This window comes from Rhinolophus sinicus, chromosome 12 (genome assembly GCF_057876585.1).
Source record: "Rhinolophus sinicus isolate RSI-liver-muscle chromosome 12, RSI-T2T, whole genome shotgun sequence".
Lineage (NCBI taxonomy): Eukaryota > Metazoa > Chordata > Mammalia > Chiroptera > Rhinolophidae > Rhinolophus > Rhinolophus sinicus.
The window spans coordinates 29,442,068-29,458,258 of NC_142512.1; the positions used below are offsets into that span (position 1 = coordinate 29,442,068).

Consider the following 16,191-nt stretch of genomic DNA (forward strand, 5'->3'; position numbering starts at 1 on the left):
ATCTTTATAGAAAGGACCTGTAGGGATTAGCTAGTCTCCATGTATTTATATAAACTGATTATAAATTATAGTGGCTTAAATTTTTACAGCATGTGCTGGGATTACAGTCTCCTTTTATTCATGCAGCGTTTATGAAGTGCCTCTGATTTGCCTGACATTGCATGTGATGCTCGTGATAAAGTAACTTCAGAACCTAATATTTAGTTGCGGGTTTCTCTACCTTGGCACCATTGATATTTTGGGCCAGATGACTGTTGTAGGAGGCTGCCCTGTGCATTGTGGGATGTGTAGCAGCATCCTTGGCTTTTACTCACTAGATTCCAGCAGTACTCCTCCAAGTTACAGTAACCAGAAAAGGTCAGACGTTGCCAAATGTCTCCACGGAGGCAAAGTCCTTCCCAGTTGAGAGCCACTGGTTGAGTTGAATGACTCTCAACCAGGGGTGACCAGAGTGCATCATAGTTACAAACGGTAGCAAGTTGTAGCTCTCAGGCATACTGGATAATACATGGTGGTGGTGGTGGTGGTGGTGGTGGTGGTGGTGGTGGTGGTGGTGGTGGGAGGGGCACAGGGAGAACAATGGAAACCACTGGTCAGGTGTCAGAGAAACTGGTTAATAGCGAATTATATTATGAGTACTGTGATAGGGTATATAAAGAGCTTAAAAAACGGGTATGTAATAACAAAAATAATAGATAATATTAAATAAGTCCTTATTATGTGTTAGAGACTGCTAGAGACTTTACCAGTATTTATCTTATGTTTTCTCAGTACAGCCCTACATGGTAGTTACTTTCTTGATTTTACAGGTGAGTAGGCTGAGGCCTAGAGATGTAACTTATCTTACCAGAGTCACAGAGTTAAAGTGGAAGGGCTGGAACTTGAACCCAGAGCTAGTGCTCTTAACTATCACCTAGTCCACCTTTGGAAAAATCATCCTGAGGAATGAATATAAGAGTTAGCCAAGTAAAGACTGGTGCTAGATGGAGCCAGAGTGGAGGCCGAGGTCATATCATAAAGAGTTCTGTTGTATGTCTTAGTTAGAATTTGGACTTTGTCCTTTGGAATCTAAACAAGAAGTGAGATAATGAAATTATGTTTTAAAATTCCTACTCTAACTGCACTGTGTGGAATGGATTTTGGGAGGTGGGGATGAGGTGTGGAAATCTGGGGGCAAGAAAACTGGTAAGAAGCTTATTCAATTAATCTAGGTGAGAGATGACTTGGACTTCTTAATTTCAGCCTTCAACTCATAATTCACATTATCTTAGCAGTTTTTCTGTATAATGAGCTAGTCAGCACACACACAAAAACCCCGGAAGTTTTAACATTAGTTTCATTTCTTATTTAAAGCTGATCATTGGCAGCTTATCCTAAACTGGAGACAGGCATTTGCTTGGCCACATTTAACATCTGCCGTGCCCTCGAACCTATGGCATTTAGAGCCAAGTGGTGAGTGTTACTGAGTAACGCATTTTCTCTCATGTAAGGAGTGTGGAATAAAGCACCCACAACTCAGTAGGAGAAGTTGCCATAAACATGCATATCCATAGTGCCACAGGAGTGTACCCTTGCAATTTGCTGCTTTACCAGTAGGGCCTCAGGATAGGCAACAAGGAGACTAAATGATGAGATTGGAGGAAGGGAACACAGTGGACGAGAGGAGCTCTTGTGCCTTTTGCAATCTGCTTTGTTTGTGAGAGGAGAATGGGGCTTTACTCACTGCTGTGGGTATTATTCTATCATCAGCAGGAGCCAGTTCTCAAAAACCGTTACTTTTCACACTGTTAATTAAGCCTTGGTAGAAAGTTGAGTGGGTTTCTCTTGTATCCATACTTAGGAAAAACAAGGCTCTTTATTTGAGCAGAATACCTAAGAGACAATTTTCTGTGTCAGATCACTGTGGGTGGGTGTCTCTCTCCCTCTCGTCCTCCCCTACCCATTCCTCCCCTTCTCTCTTTTTCAAGCTGTCTGAAGGAGCTTTAAAATAAGACATTGTATATATTACTAGGTGGGAATTTGGGGCTACCCAAGTTGTCTCTTAAATATTCTTGAGCATCAATAAAATGTGACTTTTCTTAGACATAACAGGCATCAAACAGGCTTTTCCTTTCTAACTGGGACCATATGGGACAAGCTAGTATTAATCTTCTGTTTAATGTCCATCTGATGTGAAAAGCTTGACTCCCCCCATCCCTCCCCATCCCTGTTGATACCTTACAGAGCGCCTGCCTGCTTGCCTGTGGGTAGACCAGTTCCTTCCTTGGTCTGTCTAAAGCTGGATACTGTGCTCTGATTAAATTCTTACTGAAGTAGCACTGATCCCTTTCAAACAAGTCATAGGTTTCAAAACACCCATCCCAGGGAAAGCCGTGGCATACCTGTTACAAACCTTACTGGCAGCCGATCTGAGGGGAATACAAAGTCTGATGCTCTGGCATTGTTGATTTGTTTTGGAATATTGGTTAGGAGCTTTTAACTAAGTTACAAAAACATGAATCAGTTGGCTTAAACAATAAGAAAGGTTTACTCTGTTATATTAACAAGAAGTCTCACCTAACTGATAGGGCAGTTTAAGGGTTGGAAAATTTAGCCATTCACTGTGATCAAAAACTCAGTTTTTCTCCATTTTTTACTCTACCACTCAGTGAGGTGGCTCAGCTCCCCTCAGGACAGCAAGATGGTTGCTGCAGTTCCAAACTTTGTATGGAGTCAGAAGAATGTTCTGGGAGGATTATTTCTATGTATTTATTTATCAACAAGGAAAACCTTTCTCAGAGAACCTCAACAACTTCCCAACTTCCTTTTATATCTCATAACTAACTGGCAAGAAAAGGAAACTTGGCAGAGTTTAAACATTTGGTCCCTGTCCCCCCATAGCCATGTGGTATGATGTTGAGGTTCTGTTAGAAAGGAGGAAGGCAAGTGAAGCGTTAGTGTGTGTGTAGCAGGTAGTCAGTGAGTGTATTTAGCAAGCACCCAAAATTTGACCACCTTTGAATAAGGGAGTTGTAACTCAGAAGTTAGCTTTGGACAGTGCTGACTATGCTCAAACAATGTGGTAGGCGATTATACAGAAATATGCTATTTCAGGTTTTATTCTAAGATGCAAATTTTTTTCCACATTAACATCTCTGAAGCATCTTACATTTAATGGTACCTTGTAATTACTATCCATGACAACCTACTGACACCTTCTGGTGAGATCAAGACAGGTCCAGTATTCAAAATTATTAAGAGTAGGTAAACTATCACTAGTTTGCTTTAATCATTACTTAATGCAATGGGTAGACATTGCAATATGTGAGATAAGGCACAGCAAATAGCTTGTGAGCTGTTGACAGCACCTTAGTCTCATTTCAAAAAAATGAAAGTAGTTCACGTTTTATTGTGTTTACTCCCTCTCAGTTATTGATGGCAATGGGTGGTACAGGCCCTGTTGATTTAGTAGTCCAAGTAGTAAGCGAAAGGTTAAGAGACCAATTTGTCTTTCTCATTACATTCATAAAGCTTGGGAACTTCCAGATCGTAGGACTTCATAAAAGACCCAGCAGTGTTTTCATGCAGGAATTCCTCCCCAGCATTTCTTGGGAAATGCATGTTTTCCTGAATCCTGAGAAGAAGGAGTCGAAAGAAAAAATGAAAAAGTTTTAATTCTCCTGTTAGAGTAACCTTAACAATCAACACTGAAACATTACTGGTTTGAAGGAATCCACTTACGTCAAGTTGAAAGTAAAAACTGGAAATGCTGATACCTGGAGTCAAAGGTTAAGATCAACAGAAGAACCTTGGAAAGATGCAGTCAAATCAGTTCTGGTTATAGCTGTTATCATTTTATAAGAATGTGTTCATAGCCCTGTCTGCTACTATATAACTAATAATGAGTTTATACTATATAGGAATCCCTTGAGCAGTGTTCTAAGATATAGGAAGTTTTGGAAGCAAAATAATTCCTTAAATTGGCATTTTCAATATATGAGTCTATGCAGTACTATAAATCTTGTTAAAAGTTCTAAATGTTACATTACTTGAATACTACCCAGTAATGTTCACAGCATGTTCCAACATTTGAATATTTATTGTGGGCTACAGTTCTTGGAACTATTACAAATTAAATTTTTTAAGATATAGTTTGAAAAGTGTTGTATTTAAAGAATAACTTGAGATTTTGGGAATTCAGAGAATTTCAATTCCTTGTTTGAATCCTGAAGGTTAATATCTGTCAGGAATTCAGAAACTAGTACCAAGTCTTAAATTTGTGCCTAGAATTTCAAGAATTCAACATAAGTTTCAGTGTTTTCAGCAACAGTCCCATGAAGGGCCATGAGGTGGTGGTGGTGGTTCATAGAAGTAGCTGGTTTGGCCTCTAAAAGTAAGTGTCACTGTGTCACTAGAACAGTAAAATATTTTCTTTGCTGTATTCAGTCAGTGTCTTCTAAATATTTAAGGGAGAAATAATACACAAACTCTTCTTGAAAACAGAAGAGAAAGAATTCACCAGTGAAGCCATCTGGAGCTATGGTTTTCTTTGTTGGGATTTTTTTTTTTTTAAACTACAAATTCTATTTCTTTAGTAGTTATAATACCCATTTGTGTTATTTATTTTTATCTGAATGAGCTTTGGTAGTTTGTGTCTATCAAATAATTTGTCTATTTCATCTGTGTTCTCGATTTCATTAGTATTAAGTTGTTTATACTATTCCCTTATCCTTTCAATGTCTGTAGAATCTGTAGTGATGCACCCTTTTATTTCTGATACTGGTAATTTTGTTTGCTTTTTTTTTAATCTACCTAGAAGCTTTTCAGTTTTACTGACCTTTTCAAAAACCTTCTTATTTCATTGATTTCTTTTTGTATTGTTTTCTGCTAATTTTTCTTGTGTTCTTTATTTTCATTTACTTGCTCTTTTTTCCTAGTTTCTTAAAGTGGATACTTTCATCATTAATTTGAGACCTTTTTCTAAGCATCTAATGATATAAATTTCCATTTAAGCACCGCTATAGCTACATTCCAGAACTTCTGATATGTTGTATTTTCATTCAATTCAGAATGTTTTTCATTAATTCTGGAAAATTCTCAGCCATTTTCTCTTATTACATTGTCCCTCCTTTGTTACTTTTGCTATCTCTATGGCAGTCTATTTGAACCACTCCCTGATGAGTCAGAAAAAGAGCAATTTCTTAATCCTCAGGCATACACTGGAATCCAATTTGCAGCTCCCTTGCGGTTTTTACTGGTAATGCGTAAAGCCCTAGGCTGAGTCCAGAGTCTGGAGACAGGAGATAACTTTATCTTCAAACAGACCAGACCCCAGGAAACAATGTCAAGATGTCATCCCTCAAACCTGCCTATATAAGAAAAAGCTAACCTGAAGTTAGGTGCTTTTGTCTACTCCTCCCACTCCGCCCCCCCACCCCCCCCACCCCCCCCACCCCCCCCACCCCGCAGCCTCTCTGCTGGCGCCTTTCTTCTTTTAGGGCACAGCTCACAGTGGCCCATGTGGGGATTGTACTGGCAACCTTGGTGTTGTTAGCACCACACTCTAACCAACTGAGCTAACAGGCCACCACACACCTTTCTTTTAAAATAAACTTTCTAACTTCTATTCTTTCTGAGTCTGAATGTTTTCATCTGTGAACGACCAGGGGTTAATTCTACACCAGAACACTCCTTTTTATCCCCTTGTTTCTCAACTGCTTTTTTATAATTTTCATCTCATTTTTCTCCCTAAATTTATCTATTAATAGTTTAATCTTAATGACTATATCTTTCATTTCCAAAAAGTCTATTTAGTAATTTTTAAAATATCCTTTCATTTTCCATATTAAACAGAATTGTGTAGTGTCTTACAGGTTATTTCATGTTATGAAAAAGACATGATATTGTCCTATTTGTATATCTGCTTGACCTTTACTTCAGGTGGATTATCTGCCTTGTTTTATAAATTTTGATTGGAACATACCTTTTTGAGCATTGTTTACCCCCTGGAGAATTCTTTTTTTCTTTCTTTTTCCTGTGATACTTCTTGTGACCCAGATTGTGGAAGTTTCCTCCAGAGAGTTTTTTCAAAAATGTTTCAAGTGTTCACGTGCATTTTTATATCTATCTACATTACAATCTTTGTTAGATAATTTCAACATCTCTCTTGTCTCAGTGTTGATGTTTGTTGATTGTCTTTTCTTGATTCTTAAATGTTTCAAGAGTGTTCACGTGCATTTTCATATCTACGTTATAATCTTTGTTAGATAATTTCAAAATCTCTGTCATCTCAGTGTTGATGTTTGTTGATTGTCTTTTCTTGATTCTTAATATGCTGAAATAATTTTAGATTGTATTCTGGACATTTTTAATATGATTTTATGAAACTCTGGGTCTTGTTTAGTCTGCCATTTTGGTGGCACTTCAAATTCTGGTCTACACCAATGTGCTTGTTCCTATTTGTTCTTCAGAGTCCTTAAATAGCTGCTTCATGCATTCTGTCCAGGTTTTATAGCTGCATTCAATGGGAAAGACTGGGTGGAATGTGTTTACTTCGCCTTACCTAGAACCTTCCCTCCAAAGGATCTTACATTTGCTTTGTTCAAAGAACACTAGCTCCTGACCAATTTTTATGTTAATTTCCTGAAATTTAAACCTCAATTTTCAATCCCAAACCTAAATTAGGCACACAGGCCTTAGTTTGAATTCTAAGGTGAGCTGAGCCCAGAACAAAATTCCTTGCTGTCTTCCTGTGCCAGTAGGCAGACTTTTTCTAGTCTGTTCTTTCAATACGAATTTTAGCTGTATACAAGGAGTGGAGTTTTAGTTTCAGTTTCAACTCCCTTTCTACATGGGTCCACCGTTTTTTATCCTATCCCCAAGGGAGTGTGAACGACCCTCACATCAAGCTGTCTGGACAACTGCAGTCATCTGCCTCTCTACCTTACCTTACCCTGCTTTGTTTTGGCAACTGGAGTGCCCTTCTTTTAAATGTGGCTATTCATTAAAATAGTATTTTAAGTTTATGTTTTATCTACCCTTTATAAAGATTTGTAGCAGAAAGAGTTTCAGATTTTCTTGATCGCTGTCTTGTTGAAACAGGTATACTTTCTATAGATATTTCCTTTTGAAAAATCAGCTGATATACACAAAAGCAAAATTGGAGTCCCAAATGAAATAGTAACTCATTTATTGCTAGAATTACTGGAATTTTTTTATATGCACACATACATTATGTCTGTAAATGTGTATTTGTGTTTATGTAACAAGTTTACGTATGTTTTAGATTAGAAACTATTACATCTACATTGAATTAGGATTAAGCGTTCCTATTATCTCTATGACTAGAAAAAACTGCTTTAGAAAAAATATTTTCAGTATGAAATTAATACCGGTGTCACATTATGACTTTCAGATACTATGGAAAGGGTAATTTTAATCTTTGAGGAGAAAAATAAAACCAGAATTGAGGTTTTCCTTTGTTTGGTGTCTTATATTGTCTTGGCATCCAATGCAAAATTGAGTAGGATTCATAGATAAGGAGATTTCCATTTCCTTTTACTTGAAGTGGTTTGTTGTCAGAAACGTGTTCTCCCCTTCTTTCCTGCCAGGAATGAGTAGCGACAGTGATATTGAATGTGACACTGAGAATGAGGAGCAGGAAGAGCACACGAGCATGGGCGGATTTAACGACTCTTTCATGGCACAGCCCCCAGATGAAGGTGCAACACATCTTGTCATTTCACAGAGATTAATAAAACCACCTCTTCTGCTGCTGTTGCTGCTGCTGCTTCTTTTGCTTCTATTTCTGCTTCTGCTGCTTCTCTGCTGCTTCTGCTTCTTTTTCTTTTTTAATTATTGTCATTTGTGAAACAACATTCTGTGGGGTAAACTAAATGGTGAGTACTGGAAAAATCTGGTAGGTAATATTTGGCTGGGCAGACACCTAAATTATGTGAGACTCTAAATGGATGCTACTTATTGGGTGCTTCAGGGGTCTTTGGTACAGCCTGTGACCTCTGAGAATACCTTTTACATTGTAAAGAGTTGGGGGGGAACAAAACAGAAGAATTTTCAACAGAGACCATTTGTGGCCTGCAGTGCCTAAAAATATTTACTATCTGCCCCTTTATAGAAAACGTTGGCTAAACCCTAGGGAGGTTTCAGATGTTTAATTTTAATTTTGTTTTTTCTCAGAGATATTTGTAGCCTAGCTAAAGATAACTTTTTCTGATTTCTTAGAAATGTATGCAGATTATGGAATCATCAATTTTTATTTCTTCTTCCTCCCAAAAGTCTTAGAAAAAAAAAACTCACTGAGAGAAACCCATTGTTAGTATTGTTTGTTTTGTTTTAGGTGTACGACATAATGATTTGATATATATGTGTTTGATTACCACAATAAGTTTAGTTACCATCCATCACCCATTGTTAATATTTTATCCAGATACCTCAATCTGAGCATTCCTCCACAAGATTTCCTGGAATGACAGCATTGTTAGGCTTGTGCTAATTGTCATCTTTATTTCCCTGATGTGCTACTGTGTTTCCCCGAAAATAAGACCTATCCTGAAAATAAGCCCCGGTTAAGATCTCAGCCAGACAGACGCATTTAGTATGCTATGACAATGTTCCAGAAGAAGATGACATGACTGTATTTGAATACATGTAGATTGTTGTACATGAAAAAAGACATCCCCTGAAAATAAGCCCTAATGGAGCAAAAATTAATACAAGACCTGGTCTTATTTTCGGGGAAACACAGTAGTGTCTTTTTCAATACAGAGCAAAGCATTTGATGATTGTTAAGTATTAAAACACTCTTAGTAATTTTCTCTCCTAAAGGAAGCAGCCAAATTTTGGGCAATTTTTTGGAGTGCTGATGGGTTTTTGTAGTGATTAAATTGCATGTGCAATTTAGTTGGCTTTGAAATCCATTTTATGTTTACAAAGTCGGTCTTCAGACTGTACACCATTGTCATTTCCTGTTCCCTCCTTCAGCTGCTTGCACAGTGTGTCCAGGAGGACAAAGTGGGGCAGTGCCGTTCAGCTTCTAATTGTGGGTATCTAGTCCACATTTCCTTTTTTTCCTTTAGTTTCCCCTTGTGTTTCCCCTTGTGTTACACCTGACTCAGATCACAAATTCTCTGACGACAGATTTGTTCATAACCCAGCAAATCTTTATCGCTTAAATAACACACTTGATAAAGTCATTTAAAGACATGGAAAAAATAATACTGGTCTTTTAAAAAATCTTTTGATTTTTTTATCTTAGATACGCATGCCAATTTTCCTGATGGTGAACAAATAGGCCCTGAAGATCTCAGCTTCAGTACTGATGAAAACAGCGGAAGGTAATTTTCAAACCAAGAGAACTGACTTGCAAGCTGTCTTGACTCTGAAATTTGCTGTAGTTGGTGCTCAAATTGTCATTAACCAGATAATCAGATTTGGTCTAATTTTTTCCATCACATCTACCTGAAATAGTAATTCTGAAATTTTAGAAAGTAGCACAATTGTAGTATAAGACATTAGTATACAGAAAAAAATTAATAGTGTGGGAAGAATTCTGTGTAATGTAATGAATAACAGTGTAGTTATTAATTAATGTAGTAAAATAGTATATTTATTAAAAGCCGTTTGCTACAACAGAAGGGCAATTAACTGCCAGAAAATGTACCTAGAGACACTGCATGCGCTCAGTAACCTGCTTGGTGTCAGGGCTCTTCTGTTGGCCAGAGGTTCAGTTGGGTTTCAATGACCACCTTTGTATTTTTTGGTTTTAATCACAGTTTATTATAGTTTCATTAGTGCCTGGAGATTAGTGAACAGAAACATTACGTAGGTGGAGATTCTGCCCTGTAGACACTATATGTGAATAACTGAAGTAACACTAGACTGAATCTTGCAGTATGTTGACTGACTAAAGTTAACTTATTTGTTTTCAAGTGCAGGCACACTGATTAATGGCACATAATCTTTCTGCTGTGTGACTTTTACAAATGTAATTTTAAATGAATTAAATTAATGTGGATTGGTTATGTTCCTGGTCATATGCACACATATAAGATCATTTAAAATTATTTCAATTTTCTGCCTCTTACAAACAACTAAAGTGCAACAAGTATTTCAAACCCTCTTTTCTCCTTTATTTTCATTAGTTGGACATTGATTTCAGTGTCAATACATTTAAAGATCCATACATATTGCACAGTGGTTTACATGAAACTGGTATAAGGTTTACTTTTATACTTGCAATTAGCCCCAAATAATTGCCAAACTTTGCCATTGGGCTCCTGCATTTGAGTTTGAGCTGCTATACTCTTTCTGAAAATCACACTGAAAGCTGACTGAGACTATTGAAAAAGCATGAATATATATACATGTGAGAGGCATCTCATCTGCTTATATTTTACTTAATATTGTTCACTTTTCCATGTCTGATGTCTTGCCGATTGCTGTGATTCATGGTTTGCTTTTGTTCAAAACAGTTTGCACTTTTTGTTAATAAAAACGAACCTGAGAAAATATTATGCCTCTGCAATTTATTAAAAGTGGGACAGAAAGCCCCTGCCTTTTTTTTCCTATTCATAGTACCTGTATGTTATAGAGGCTGTTGAGCTCTGCAAACTGTTAGTAAATGCATGGGAAAGTTAGGAGACTTATTTATAATCTCCATAATATGTATGGTCACTTTTTTCTCAAACATTAGTTGGAAATATTTAAGTACTATAATCATAGGAGAAGTAAAAATTGAGCGTTTTTTAAATTATGACTAACACGTTAGCATTGGCATGCGTTTATATAGTTATTAGGTAGTTTAGCATGCAACGATCTAAAACATTACTAATAAGGTCTTAAAAGCATTTCCTTTGCTATTAGGTGGAAATGTATTCATGTACATTACATTTGATGAGATATTTTTAATCCAGGTTTCTCTTTATCTGTACAGTGTAATGGATGAAACTATAATGCAAAAATTTTGCACGTTTAATGTTGAGAGCAAACAATTGTAAGAATTGATTAGAATTTTTAATGAGGCGCATCAGAATCCATAAACACAAATGTGATTGACACTTTGAATCTCTCACAATTGCCTAGCTGTTTTTTGTCCTGTACAGATTTAATGTAGAGTGCTTTTCCATTGTGCCTTTATAATTCTTTTTATTTTCAAAATGTGGAAAACCACATGTGGTTAAGAACTAAAAGAAGCCGGACAATAGACTATTCAGTTGGGGAAATTAACTTGTAAAAGCATGAGTGAACTAGTCATGAGATTCACTTGAGAGAGAGAGAGAGAGAGAGACAGATATATAGATATATATAGGTAGATATCTATATGTATATCTATATATACACTACCCTTAACTGCGGTTTTGCTTTCCATGGTTTCAGTTACCTGTGGTTTAAAAAGATTAATTGGAAAATCCCAGAAACAATTCACAAATTTGTAATTGCGTAATGAAATCTGGTGCTATCTTGCTCCGTCCCATCCAGGAAGGGAAGCATCCCTTTGGTTCAGCGTATCCACCCTGTATATGCTGCGTGCCCATTAGTCACTTGGTAGCCATCTCGGTTATCAAATTGACTGTCATAGGATCGCAGTGCTTGTGTTCAGGTGAGCCTTTATTTTACTTAATGGCCTCAAAGCACAAGAGTAGTAATACTGGCAATTCGGATATTCCAAAGAGAAGCCATAAAGTGCTTCCTTTAAGTGAAAAGGTGAAAGTTTTCAATAAGGAAAGAAAAAGAAATGTATACTGAGGTTGCTGAGATCTACAGTAAAAACGAATCTTCTATTTGTGAAATTGTGAAGAAGGAAAAAAATTTGTGCTCGTTTTGCCGTCACACCTGAAACGGCAAAAGTTAGGGCCACAGTGGGTAATAAGTGCTTAGTTAAGGTGGAAAAGGCTTTAAGTTTGTGGGTTGAAGACATGAATAGAAAACACGTTCTGATGATGGCTGCATGTTGCACCAGAAAACACTGAACCCATATACAGACTGCCCTTAAAATGAGTGACACCAAGTAGGGGATGTCTACCCACGGTTTTGGGCATCCCCTGGGGATCTTGGAATCCCCCGTGGATAAGGGGGCATTACTGTCATAACCTTTGAGGTATCCCTCTGTGCTTATTGGGAGGGTTTGGTTTTTTTTAAATCATAAATGTTCTTAAGCTTTGCTCTTATTTTTCATAACCTTGTGGTTTTTCAGCCAGTGGATTCCTCAGGTGTCAGTGATATTTGGATCATGGTATACTTGGATCTCAAGTATTTTTCTGGCTTTTCTTATGCTCAGGTTTTGTCTAAAAACAACTAGGACGCTGCCCTTAATTTTAGATGGAGAGTCATTGAGACCCTTTTAAATTAAGTTCCTGTATACCCATTACCCAGCTTCTCCTTTTGTTAACATTTTACAGAACTGTAACTAGAACAGTGATCAAAACTAAAATTAGTCTTGTTTATAGTACTGTTAACTAAACTGCAGAATTTGTTAAGATTTCACCAGTTATTTCAATAATGTCCTTTTTCTGTTCCAGGATCCAATCTAGGATACCACATTGTATTTAGTTGTCGTGTTTCCTTAGTATCTTCCAGTCTGACAGTCCTTGGTCTTTCCTTGTCTTTCATAACCTTGACATTTTTGAAGACAGACAATTACAGTTGACCCTTGAACAACATGGGTTTGAACTGTGCAGGTCTACTTATACGTGGATTTTTTTTTCCCATAAATGTGAGTATACAGTCAGCCTGGGTTTTGCATCTGCATTTTCAACTACAACAGTCTACTGACTGTATGCATTGTTCTGTGCCATTTTATATAAGGGGCTTGAGCAGCCATGATTTTGGTGATGGGGTTGTGGGGGTGGTGGTCCTAGTACTAATTCCCCACAGATAACTAGGGATAACTCTACTTAAGTTTTGGGGAGTCAGAAGTTATGCACAGACTTTCAACTGTGAGAGGTCAGTGCCCCTAACCCGTATGTTGGCTAAGGGTCAACTGTATAGAGTCTTCCTCCGTTTGGGTTTGTCTGATGTCTTCTCATCCTCAGTTGAGGTTACGCGTTGTTGGGAAAGCTACCACAGAGGCCATAAGCCCTTCTGAATGAGTTGTATCAGAAGCTATGGGATGCAGACATCATTGGTGATGTTAATCTTGATTACTTGGTTAAGATGTTGTCTGCCAGGATTCCCCACTATTTACTATTTTTCCCTTTGTAATTACTAAATATTTGGGGCAAATACTTTGAGACTAAGCAAACATTCTGTTTCTGCTCTTAACCACTAATTTTAGCACCCAGAAGTGGATCTTGCCTACGGTAATTAATATTGGCAGTGTTCTAAATGGTGGTTTTCTATTTCCCTGATTTCTTCCACATTTATTAGAATTCTGTAAGGAAAAGTCCCTTCTTCTCCATTTGTTTATTCAGCTACTTATTTATATCAGTGTAGACTCACAGATATTTATTTTATTCTTTGAGTTATGATCTACTGCTGTATTATTTTAAGTTCAGTTTGTTCCAGTTTAGGCTGTTAGAAGCTGTTTCAGCTTGGCCCCTGTGACCTTTTGATATGTTCCATCCTTCTCCTTCCCTCCCTTCCCCGACCCTACAAGATGCTCCAGGCTCATCTTGTATTTTCCGTGCTCTTTTTTTAGACCATGGTATTTAGAAACAAAGATTTGGGTGCTGCTGTGCTTATTGTCACTAGAGTGTCACTGCTTCTAGTCCCTCTCAGTGGAGAGAATAAGAAATGTGTATATACTTTTGCAAACACATCTAAATGTACCGTGTTTCCCTGAAAATAAGACCGAGTCTTATATTAATTTTTGCTCCAAAAGACGTATTAGGGCTTATGTGCAGGGGATGTCATCCTGAAAAATCATGCTAGGGCTTATTTTCCAGTTAGGTCTTATTTTCGGGGGAACTCTGTATCTCTGTTTGTATGTATATGTACACGTTTTAAGAAGAAAAACCATGTGTGTCTATATTGATCCCTACGCCAGTCCAACTCCACAGCACTCATTTTAGCCTTCCCTTTTATTTATTATATCGTTCTTTCTCTAACAGCCTGGCTTTCATTAGCTATAATATACTTACGTGTTCAATCCAATACATAAACCAAGTAGTTTCAGAACCATTGACTTACACCCTTGTGAGAAACAAATTGATCACCTACAGTCCAGTGTTTGTGTACAGCCTTTCAGTATCATGTCAGAACACTTTCCCAATGCTATTTAGGTATTAAGTTATGTTAGTTCTTTTCCTCCCTAGCTGTCTCTTCAGTGTGATGATGTGGTTCATTTGTAATGTAGTTAGATTCATCTGTTATACTCTGCATTCTATCTGCCCACACACATCCTGGTAGATTTTTAAATTTACATATATTAAAATGCAGTTTTTGTGGCATATACAGTTCTGTGGGGTTTGACAAATAGAGTCGTGTTATTTGCCATCATACAGAACAGTGCAATCCTTGGGCTGGCTCTTTATAGGTATACCCCTCCCCACCACCCCCAGCCTCTGGCAACTTCAATCTGTTCTCTGTCCTTTTAGGTTTCCCTTTTCCAGAATGCCTTTTAAATAGAATTACACAATATGTAGCTTTTTGCTTTAGCATAATCCAGTTACGTTTCACCTGTCTTGTGGGAATCAGTACTTTATTCTTCTTTATTGCCGAATAGTATTTCACTGTGTGAATGCACCACAGTTTATTCATTTACCCATTGAAGGACATTTGAGTTATTTCCAGTTTGGGATAATTAAGTTCATAAGTTTTCATTCTCAAGGGTAATACTGTGTTTCCCCGAAAATAAGACCTAGCCAGATAATCAGCTCTAATACATCTTTTGGAGCAAAAATTAATATAAGACCCGGTATTTTATTTTATTTTATATTTTTATATTTTATTTTAATTTAATTATTAAGACCCGGTCTTATATTAATTTTTGCTCCAAAAGATGCATTAGAGCTAATGGTCCAGCTAGGTCTTATTTTCGGGGAAACACGGTATATGCCTTGGAGTGGGATTGCTGGGTATATAATAAGAGAATTTGCTGGCTTTGTCCCTCGTTCTAGGGATATAGCCTCTAAGTGCTTAGAATTTCCTAAGTGATAAGAGTGTATTTATGGTGGGTCCTGACAGCTTATGCTAATGAGATGACTCAGGATGGGGGCTGGCCATGCCAGAGTGACTAATCGTGTGATTAGAGGATTGGGGCTCTGAGTCATGTGACATCAGCCTGAAGAGTTCAGCCTCATTTCTGGTAAGTCAGTCATGCCTACGTAAGGAAACCCCAATAAGAACTTGGCATACTAAAGCTCTGAGGAGCTTCCAGGTTGGCAGTCCTCTGTATTGCTACGCATCCGTGTTTCAGGAGGTACCATGTCCTGATCACAAGGAAGCCGCACAGTGGGCCTGTCCTAGACCTTACCCTGTGTGTGTCTCGTTTTTGCCTGGTTCGGATTTATATCCTTATAAAACTATACTTGTATTTTCCTGAGTTCTGTGAGCTGTTCTAGTGAATTATCAAACCTAAGGGCGGATGATGGGAACTCCCAAATTTGTAGTCAGAAATGAGGGTGGTGGCCTGGGATCCCCAAACCTAGAGCTGGTATCTGCAGTGAGAACAGACTGTGGAGGAGGGACTTTGCCCAGAACCCGGGAAGTTTGGCCTAACAGCAGGTAGTTGGTGTCAGAATCATTGCACTGAGTCGCCTGGTAGGTATTTGCTTAACTTTGTAAGAAACCCCCACTTTACCAGAAGTGCCACTGCCATTTTGTATTCCCAATAGCAACTGAGGGTTCCAATTATATCCATCCCATAAACACTTTGTACTGTATATTTTTAATTTTAGCCATTCTAATGAGTGTGTAGCGATACTCATTTGGCTAATATTTTGTTGAGGATTTTTGCATCTATATTCATGAGGGATATTGGTCTGTAGTTTTGTTGTTGCGGCTTCATCTAATTTGGTATCAGAGTGATGCTGACCTAGTAAAAATGAATCTTTCCCGGAAGAGAATATATAGAATTGGTATTTATTCTTTAAATATTTGATAGAATTTCCCGGTGAAACTATCTGGAAAGAGATTTCTTTTTCTTTCGTGTGTGATTTGGGTATTTATCCTGCTGGGTGTTCTGAGCTTGGATCTATGGTTTGGCGTCTCATTAATTTTGGAAAATTCTCGGCCATTATTTCTTCTGCCCCATTA

General features: G+C 37.6%; 1 protein-coding gene across 16 annotated transcripts in view; it reads left to right on the forward strand.

Moving 5' to 3' along the window:
• TRIM37 (tripartite motif containing 37) overlaps positions 1–16,191 on the forward strand; it is a 162,281-nt gene that overhangs the window by 71,024 nt on the left and 75,066 nt on the right. For 8 of the 16 annotated variants that reach the window (XM_074319741.2, XM_074319742.2, XM_074319745.2 and 5 more), the window contains exons 23-25: positions 1,354–1,452; positions 7,590–7,700; positions 9,254–9,332. In XM_074319741.2, the coding sequence (XP_074175842.1) occupies positions 1,354–1,452; positions 7,590–7,700; positions 9,254–9,332 (289 nt within the window). Of the gene's footprint in view, positions 1–1,353; positions 1,453–7,589; positions 7,701–9,253; positions 10,509–16,191 lie in introns of those variants that run through there. The other 8 variants (XM_088802115.1, XM_019736345.3, XM_074319750.2 and 5 more) reach the window with 3 other exon arrangements.